This window comes from Daktulosphaira vitifoliae, unplaced genomic scaffold (assembly GCF_025091365.1).
Source record: "Daktulosphaira vitifoliae isolate Bord-2020 unplaced genomic scaffold, ASM2509136v1 Scaffold_4, whole genome shotgun sequence".
Taxonomy (NCBI): Eukaryota; Metazoa; Arthropoda; class Insecta; order Hemiptera; family Phylloxeridae; genus Daktulosphaira; species Daktulosphaira vitifoliae.
Window position 1 is genome coordinate 37,185,006 of NW_026099575.1, and position 10,573 is coordinate 37,195,578.

A 10,573-nucleotide genomic window follows, 5' to 3' on the forward strand; every position below is an offset into this window, starting at 1 on the left:
GAAATTTTTTTTCTTAGGATAATAATATCTAAAATATTGATGTTCCAAAATTAAATCAAAACGCGCTAAATATGAATTTCTAAACACCACTTAAATTAACATGCGCGCACCCGTGTAAGTGTTTACTAGTAAGTAAAAAAATGTACCGTATGAAAGACTTTTATGCTAGCTAAGATATGTAAGATATACTATATGTGATTAAATTTGAGAAATACTCAGTTAGTTTTTTTACCTCGTCTTACTCTACATTTTTATTGTATTTATAAAAAAAAATGAATATGAAAATAATTCTTGTATTTCTCTTTTTCATTTGTTAAAAAATAAATTTCATTTGGCCTTATGAAATTTATACTAATTAATATAAAATAAAAGTTAAAAGGTCTTGTTTTGGATTTTTTAATATAAAATTATCAATTTATGCATTGTATTTTCGAATGCAATAGTAGATTTAACGTCTTTTTTTTTATAGCTATGGTACAATATTAACATATTCAATAACAATATGAATACTTAAAGTATACCGTCATGAATAATAATTAATATTTTACTATGTATAAATACACTAATACGGTAACAAAGTGACCCAATTTAATTTCCCAGCTCAAAAAGTGGGAGATTATCGTTTCCGCCAAGCATTGTTTCCGCCAAACCGATAGTTTATACCTGTCTACAAATAAAGGCTTGAGAACCACTGGTTAAAATATTTGCCAAAATAACCCGATAATAATTATCTACTTTTTCCTATTCCATTATTGTTAGTTAGATAGCAGTGTATTGATCGGTATATCGATAAATATTTTGCCATCAGTTCTTTTTTATTTTACTTTTTTAATTAAAATGTCATTTGAATATATCAGAAGTAAGCGGGGCCAACAAATGATTTTATTGAATAATTTTAAGTTTCGTTTTGCACATAAAGCAATACAAACGGGTTACATACGTTGGCGTTGTTTTGTAAAAGAATGCAAAGGTACCATTCACGTGAATGAGCTTGATGAAATTATTGATCAAACAGGTATTTTTAAAATTTTTAGTTAAATTGATTAAAGCTGACCTTATTTTAAATTAGTTTTAATATGTCTTATAGAACATACATGTAATGGCCCTTGTTCTGATCCCATATTATGTGACAAAAATTAGCAGGCGCCTGTAAACGCAAAGCCATAGACGATATTTTCCAAAGACCGCAAAAAATAATTTTAATTAATATATTTTTAAAAATTTTAATAGAAAACGTTCAATCTTAAAATTACATTAAAATATATAGTTCTAATAACGTAATCTCAATAAGCGTACGGAATAAAATTGAAATCCGTTTCAATAAAATAAAAGAGGCAATTGATAAGTTTAATAAATTAGCAGACTTGAATTTATGAATTAGTTTCCAACAACTACCGAAAAATGTATAGTTCATAGATTTATTTTTTATTATATTATTACACATATTAGATATTTTTTAACCCTTAAGCAGGCGCGTACCTATTTTTAACGTTCATAGTCGCGTGGGGGTCTATTAGACCCCATTTCTAAAAAAGTATAAAATATGTATAAAAAAGTTCATTTTTTTAAATTCAAAGACATTATTTGTTACCATATGATATATAAATATGGATAACAATTAAAAAATTAAAATTAAAAAATAAATAAATGACAAAATTATATGCATTACTAAAAATTATATTACAAAAAAAAAAGAAAAACTTAATTTTCGAAATTTCATTAAAAAATTTTGGTTTGTAAAAAAATTATTTTAACTGCAAAATCTTATTTTTAAGACTGTAAATAAAAGCTTTTACTATTATAAAATGTATTTTTATTAATTTTTCTTGTATTTCTTTGAGCTCAAACATGGCTTATATTTACTAGTTTTATGTGTATTTACATTTACATTATACATTAATCATTTTTCTGAATTGAATTTTTTTATTATTAATATTACAATACAATTTAATTATTATAATACGAGTAGGGTCAGGAGGGGTAAATGTGAATAGTGGTAATTGTAAATGAGGCACCGATAATCAATGTGTCCACTAGGGTGGCCCTCAAAAATCGAATGTCTTTTTTTTTTTTACGCTACCCATTAATTTTTTTTTAATGGTCAAAAAAATGAGCTGTGCAAAATTTGGGACCGATCCGTTAAGGTTAACCCGTGCCCCCGTGCCTATTAAGTTGAGTCGAAGAATCAAATTTAATAGAAATAACTGATCTATGTATCATAACTTTTTTTTCTCTTAACTTAGAATAATAAAAGTAAAACTCAAGTAAAGGAAATTTTACAGGAAATTCAAAAATAATAACTTCAATGTTGTTTTCTCAATAAATAGCCCACAAAAACACTACATACAGTAAAAAACTTGCAAAAGTCTTAAAATACGTTATAACTGATTTTGATGATTTTTAATTATTTATTTTTTGGAAAACGCATATTCATTTATAAAGCATTTATGTAACTGTTGTTCGCACTCCAAAATGATGGATCAATTTTCAAAAAATCAGTGTTCAGATTAAATAGTTGTAAATTTGATGGTAACTTACTACCAGTTATTTCGTGGGAATAATTACCAATAAGATAAATATTAGTTCGTAATACTTTAAAAGACGCTAAAAGTATTGTACATTTGTGATTAAAACGTATCATTTAATATATAATAATAAACAGGTAAAATATATTTAACGTGTTCACAAATTGTCTGCTGCATTTATACGACACAAATTATGTCAGTTGTCGAAAATAACTCAAATATACTTATCTTTAATAATAATATAATTGGTACTATCTTAAAGTAATTCAGTAAACCAAAATTGATATATTGATACGACAAAATGTAATAATACAATCAATTTTGTTAAATTTGTAATTAATCATTAATTAACTGTCCATAAAATAATAAATCTAATATAATTATCGTACTTGGCATAAAAAATTAAACTTCTAGAATCTTTTTTTAAACGAATATGCGTTTTCCAAAAAATAAAATGAAAATAAATAATTAAAAATCAACAAAATCAGTTATAACGTATTTTAAGACTTTTACATGTTTTTTACTGTATGTAGTGTTTTTGTGGGCTATTTATTGAGAAAACAACATTGAAGTTATTATTTTTGAATTTCTTGTAAAATTTCCTTTACTTGAGTTTTACTTTTATTATTCTAAGTTAAGAGAAAAAAAAGTTATGAGACATAGATCAGTTATTTCTATTAAATTTGACTCTTCGACTCAACTTAATAGGCCCGGGGGCACGGGTTAACCTTAACGGATTGGTCCCAAATTTTGCACAGCTCATTTTTTTGACCATTAAAAAAAAATTAAGGGGTAGCGTAAAAAAAAAAAAGACATTCGATTTTTGAGGGCCACCCTAGTGTCCACATTGCGACGGGATGTATTTATTACATGTTTAGTTCGTATTTGTTCCGTATCATCGAGTAGTAAAAATTCTCAATAGATTATTTATTTTTAAAACTTAATTGCACAGACAGTGGTAGATACACATAATCCCAATTCCACAATATTATATCGATTATAACATTGCATTTACGATAAAACGATATTTTGAAAAAAGACAAGTCCAAAAAAAAATTATAACGTTACAAGTCGCGTGGGGGTAAATATGACCCATTTCAACTTTGATGGATATTTTAAGTCATACATTTTTTTTCGAAGGTAATTATTTATGAAAATCTATTCAATATTACTTTAAAAACCATCTCCTAAATTTATATCTATGTACACCTTTTATGCAATATAATACATCCGTTTTTATTTATGTGGGGGTATACTAGACCCCCACGCGACTGTTTAAGGGTTAAGCACATAATTAATATTTGAATTTTATTTCAATGTTTTGATGACTATATTTTCTTATAAACTATATTTTTATTATTTTTTACAAAAATATATATACATACTTATCACAGTTATAACTATAACAGTTATCTATTATAATTTATTTACTTTTGGTAAAACGCCATATTTTGTTTATAAAAGTGTACTTATGTGATAAAATAAGTAATTATCCAAAACGATGTAACTGTATTTAGAGAGTGGTTAAGGAGGGCAAATGTCAATTGATGGCGATAGGAAAAAAATATTGTAAAAAATTACTTTATTTTACACATTAATATTAATACCCCATGCAAAAATCATAAATACAGACCTGAACGTAACATTGAATTCTATAACTAATTAATGCTGAAAATTTTGGCACGGGAAGCTGCCTATCATGGATAAAGCTGAATGGTTCTCAAATTTTTTATTAGATAGACAGGTAGAAGATCAGTTTGGCGGAAACGAAAAAACGACCTTATTCAGATTTGGCGGAAACGATACGGTCAATTTTGGCAGAAACGATGAACGCCCCAAAAAGTTGTTCCAGTAATTTATGGCGGACCTGGAAGGCTCGCCTGAGGGAATTTAATATTTATTTGTTGTTCGGGTTACCGTCTAGACTCCCAATTGAGCTATCCGCACAGAGTCTTTCGAGATGTATATAGGAGACAGTGATTATTTATAAAGAAATGAATTTAACACTTTCGAAATAATGCTGGTTATAAATATTATAATATATCGGATAAATTGAATTTTCTTGTTGAAAACGATCCGACAGATAAAGTTTTTAAAACAGTCAGTAAATTATTGGAAAATTATCGAGGTTTGCTGTAATATTTTGCGGAACGTCTTGGCGATAAAGTCCACGGTACCGGTGGAGACTTTTTATATTACAAAGGTTGTGATTTATCGGATGTGGGAAAAAATTCGGAAATTCCTGAATGTGCATGCTTAGTTGTGAAGCGAATATATTACAAGCTGTTGGATTCAATCGAAACAATTGAAAAGACGGTGAATGCAAATCGAAATGACAGTAAGGCCTATTGGATCTTGAGACTTTAATCACAATGGCTACACCAATGTGTAAATTCAATACAATCAACGACTTAATCAATTCATCAATGTATAGCATTTCACAATTGTCTCACGTATACATTGGACTGAACCCGGACGACTCATTTTGGCCAAAACTCAAGTTTGTAAATAATAAGTTATTATTTATATTAATATTAATATTAACTAACTAATCATCAATAAAGTATTATCGACTTACTATATAGAGTATATTCAATGTACCGATATATTTCATCGATAACAGAACATTTAAACGGAATACTACTTTTGCAAGATAAATACACTAAGGTGAGCCTAACACAGTGAAGGCTAACCCGAGAAGATACATTACTGTTTCAGTCGAAACACGATGACAGCCATGTATTTTTGATGAAAAAAACTAAATATGCGTAATTGTACGTCATTAAAAATATGTTATTTGAGAAAACACATCGACAATTGTTTCATATACGTTCGTGCATTGCACATGAAATGAAGGTTATACTTCAATCTTCAATTGATTGAATTTGGTCAAAAAGTATGGGGGTAAAAAAGAAACCGATAATTTTTCCCCAAATTAAAACACCGGATTTTATGTATTTCCACGAAATTTTTCGTACGGGGTTTATGGGTAAATGTCTAGAAAACAACTCGAAAATTATCTTTAGCGATTACCCACACATGAAAGTATGTTTAAAAATATTTGATTTTTTCTCTTAAAACTAATTCTTAAAAAACAATTTCAGCGCATATATTACTTCTCCGATCCGGTGAAATTGGCTACAAACAGATAATTTCTAGGAATAAATACTTTACTTAAAATTGAAAAGAAATATCTCCCATGTGTGACTTTTCCAGTCAATTGGAAAATGATTGGAATAAAATATCATAAAAAGCAACTAGTTCTTTTTATTAAAAAAATTGATATACTCATACATTTTTTTTGTTTCTATACTATATTGTAAATTATACAATAATAAAAATAGATTTGTATATACATTAGAGTTTTCGTATTTCACCCGTGAATGCGTTGTGTTCCAATTAAGAGTCGTGAATAATTACACAATACAATGAGGTTTTATCGTGAAACTGTTTAAAGCATTCGAAATCCAAACGTAGATCAATCGTTGAAAACTTAACGATTTCGTTTTATTTCGAAATTTCCTATTAAATTAAAAACTCAATTATTTTATTAAATTCAAAATATGTGTTCCCATTTAAAAAACAAAGTTGATACCCTTACAAAGTATAAGGGATGAACCAGGCGCGGATACAAGGGGGGGGGGTCATGGGGGCGATGGCCCCCCCCAAATTTTACTATTGTAGCATAAAATTCAGCAATTATATTATTTTGCGACAAAATAATAAGTCATAAATGTTATATAAATTTAAAAATTGTTTTTAATTTATAAAAACATTCTATAACATATTAGTATAGTTAATTAGATAAATTATTTAGTAGATAATTTTATTTATAGTTTGGTAATTTCTATTCGCATCTACTGATAACATGCAGGCGGCAATCGTTAATAACGATTCGTTATCACTAGTACTTTTTCTTTGTTTTTATATTTTTGGATTTACATGCATTCAATGTGTTTGGCATTTTCATTATACAACTGTTTTTGTAATACGAACGTTAAAGCATAATTTATCATCTTTAAAAATGGTACGTTTTTTGTAGTTTTATAATATTTTGTAGAAAATACAAAATATATTTATAATTTGATCATTTAAGTTATTATTATTAAATCATACAATGTATCTAAGTCTATTTTATTATCTTATATAAATATAAATATGCAAACAAATCTTTAAATAATATACAATTAATTATTTTTTAATTAATATGACACTCAAAGAATCTATATTATATATATTTTACCTATGATGATATTGAAGTATAAATTATTGGTAAAAATGTACTTATCATCATAATAAATCATACATAGGGTTAAATAATACACTAATATATTAATTTGCCTGATATCATTTAAGTTTGTACTCAAGATTTTATGGTAAAAGTATTATAATAAACTTATTTATTAAAGTATTGTTGAATAGTTTATTTTTATGTTCAATTTAGAATCAAAAAATTTAGAGAAACATAAAATTTAAAATTTTAACACTTTTTCTTGAATCACAGCTCTTTAAGAGTTTTTGCCGCCTCTAATACCTCTTTCTACTCTTCTTCTCGATTTTGTACATTTTCCTTCCAATCGTTTCTTTGGATGTCTTCTTGGTCTCTTCTCTGTGGGTTTTCATTTGAACGCCGCTTTAAAATATTCTGAGTTTAACCTTTTCAACACGCACTCAAATCATTTTATTCTTTGTGCTTTCACACCTTATACTTATTTTTAAAAAATGACAAAAAAGATATTAATACTCAAAATACATTCTTGTCATCAAATTCTCTGATAAGGTTCAAACATCTGGTCACTGTATACAACTGTATGTAGGTAATAATAAGTTATTAACGTATAGTGTGTCAATGACAATTCCTCAAAGTTTAAACAAAACAATCAATGTTTTACTTGGATATATTTTATTTTAATTATCTATATTAACATTGTAAATTATTATAGTTGTCATTACTCTTATTTTATTCACAGGCGCAATTATCCCAGAAAAATAAATTAAAAAGGACAATTAATTCATATTTTTTACCTGCCAAAAAAAATAATTTAGAAAATGATGAACCGTCTTCTCAATTAACAGTCGATTTATCTACATCAAACATGTCTCAAATATCATCTTTAATAACTCCTTGTCTATCATCATCTTCATGTACTTCTTCAACCCAGACATCATTACTATCTACAACTCAAATACCACAAACATTTTACTCTAATGATATAGGTCAATACATTGGGAAGGCTATTGATGATTTTACAAAACATGAGCTTCTCGAAAATTCTTGGTTACCTCCGAAAGATTACATATTTCCTTATTCAGAACATATAAAAGGAGGAAAACAGACACGTCGTTATGTCGGTCATCAACATTTAAATTCTTTCAAGTGGCTTGTATTTTCTCCATCGCAAAAAGGATTATTCTGTAAATATTGTCCAATTTTTAATATTCAAAACAAAGGTGGTTTTCAGAAAAATGTTAACTTACTTAAATTTGTAACTCAGCCATTAACTAAATTTGCTAAAATCATGGGTGAAACAGGAGATTTAATACATCATGAAAAAACACTGTACCATAAGGAAGCTGTAGAATTCAGTAAAAGTTTTTTGAAAACTTATCATAACCCAGACTTAGAAATACATAACTTACTGAATACAAAACGTTTGAAAGAAGTTAATGAGAATAGATTGCGGCTTATTCCAATTGTCGAAAGTATTATATTTTTATGTCGACAAAATATTCCACTTAGAGGACACAGGGATGACGGTATGTTACTACCAATATCATCGACTAATTCTGATAATCAAATTTCTTGTTTAAATGAAGGAAATTTTAGAGAACTTTTGAAGTTTCGAGTTAAATCAGGTGACAGAATTCTTCAAAACCATCTTCAAAACAGTTCTTCAAAGGCCACATATATTAGTAAAACTATACAAAATGAAATTATTGAATGTTGTGCTAAAGAAATATTAAATCAAATTCTATCACGAATTACAAAAGACAGTGGTTTTTATAGTATTATATTTGATGAAACTCTGGATGTGTCAAAGCGTTCACAAATTAGTTTGGTTTTAAGATATATTTATAACAATTCAGTAAGGGAAGATTTCGTGATGTTTGTAGATGCTTTTGACGAAGCTTTAGCTTTACTAGAAGAACCTGAAGAAAATAAGGAAATTGGTGATAATGATAGGGAAAAAAAAGAAATTTCAATAACCGGAAAAGTTCTTGGTAAAATTATTATCAAGCAATTAAATAGTTTTGGCCTTGATTTGAACAATTTAGTGGGAATAGGAACTGATGGATGTAGCGTAATGCTGTCAGAACTTTGTGGAGCTGTTAGTGAAATCATTAAAGTTGCACCTAATGCCCATAGATGTCCTTGTTATAATCATTCACTTAATAATTCTATATCACAATCTTCACGCGTGAAAAGTATTAGAAATCTAATTGGAGTAATTAAAGAAGTTGTTTCATTTTTTTCTGCATCTGCTAAAAGAACTTTTGTTTTAAAAAAACACGTCGGACATCAATTGGTTGGTTTATGTGAAACAAGATGGGTCGAAAGACATGAAGGCGTGATGAGTTTTATGCAGGATATGCCCAACATTATTGAAGCACTATTAGAAATAACAACTTGGAGAGACTTGAATACTTCAGGAAAAGCAAAGTCCCTGGCAACAGTACTATGTGACAGTGAAATTATAATTTCACTTTGTAGTCTCTCTCATATGCTTAGCTACACTCTTCCACTCAGTAAATGTTTTCAAAAAAAGTGTCTTGATTTACACGAAGCAGCCAATATAATGAAAGACACTTTGAGTATTCTATCAGAATGTCGAAAAAATGTTTCTACTGATTTCAAAGAAATTTATAAATTATCTGAGGATTTGGCTAAAAAACAAAATATTGATTTGAAAATTCCAAGATATTCTATAAAACAAACGAAACGTGCAAATTATTCAACCAATAATACAGAAGAGTATTATAAATTAACTGTGTTTATTCCTTTGTTAGATAATGTCATTAATGATTTAAAATCACGTTTTTCACATAAAACACTTAGTTGCTTTAATCTTTCATATTTACTTCCTGAAAATTTTTTAAAGGAAAATTCAACTTCATATTCATTAAATGAATCAGACGATATTATTAAAACAATAGCAGATGAATTTCAGATACTTCTTTCAAATGAAAAAGGAGATGTTTCTTCTTTATTACGTTTGGAATTTAAATTATGGAAACAAAAATGGAATCGAGAAAAAATTGAAAATAATTTGATCAATTCCATATGTGTAACGAAAATTCTGGCAAATTGTGACGAAGAAATATTTCCATTAATTAATCGTCTTTTAACTGTTTTTATTACTCTTCCAATAAGTAATGCAAGTGCTGAGAGGACATTTTCCACACTACGAAGACTAAAAACATGGCTCCGGTCAACTATGTCAGAGACAAGATTAACTGGACTTGCTCTTTTGAACATTCATCGTGATATTAATGTAGAGGTCACTAAAGTGATTGATAGATTTTCAAAATCCAATAGAAAATTAGATTTTGCTTTATAATTTATGTATAACTTGCATAATACAAAAAATGTAATAAATGGCATTACTTATGTATCTTGATTATTAAGTTTTTTTGTCAGAAAGTTGATTTAGATAAAAAATGTACAGAAATATTTATTATTTACTATTTATATTATTTCGGTAGATCAATTGAATTAATAACCAAAAACATAAATTATTATCTGTAGGGTAAAATTTATCTTGAGAATTTTTTTAAAAAAATCAAAAGGGGCATACATTTCGAAAAAGTAGTTTTTTTGCTTAAAACTTAAAAAAAACTATAAATAAATTAATAAAGATCAAAGAAGCATTTTTTTCTTAAAAGAACATTAAAAAACAAAAATTTTGAAAAATAACAGAACCCCGGTAACTGTATTTTTTGCAAAATTATTGCTATTTGAAAAAAAAACCTTGAATTTTGGAAATAATCAATATCTAAGATACGAGTGATCAAAAAAATTTGAAAAAATTCATGAAGGTGTTTTTTGA

At 27.4% G+C, this 10,573-nt stretch overlaps 2 protein-coding genes across 4 annotated transcripts in view; one reads left to right on the top strand and one right to left on the bottom strand.

Moving 5' to 3' along the window:
• LOC126905778 (fatty acyl-CoA reductase wat-like) overlaps positions 1 to 10,573 on the bottom strand; it is a 60,020-nt gene that overhangs the window by 8,434 nt on the left and 41,013 nt on the right. The window lies entirely within an intron of this gene.
• Positions 669 to 10,181, top strand: LOC126905771 (zinc finger MYM-type protein 1-like). 3 transcript variants are annotated; one of them, XR_007704101.1, is made up of 2 exons: positions 669 to 1,015; positions 1,088 to 1,682. XR_007704101.1 is itself a non-coding variant. In XM_050685804.1 (2 exons), the coding sequence occupies exons 1-2, from the start codon at positions 986 to 988 to the stop codon at positions 10,082 to 10,084; spliced, it is 2,619 nt and encodes an 872-aa protein (XP_050541761.1). In that variant the 5' UTR covers positions 701 to 985; the 3' UTR covers positions 10,085 to 10,181. The 3 variants fall into 3 exon arrangements, 2 of the variants coding, with proteins under 2 accessions (XP_050541761.1, XP_050541762.1); XM_050685804.1 differs by lacking the exon at positions 1,088 to 1,682 and adding an exon at positions 7,496 to 10,181 and having other exon boundaries at positions 701 to 1,015; XM_050685805.1 differs by lacking the exons at positions 669 to 1,015; positions 1,088 to 1,682 and adding exons at positions 6,435 to 6,552; positions 7,496 to 10,181.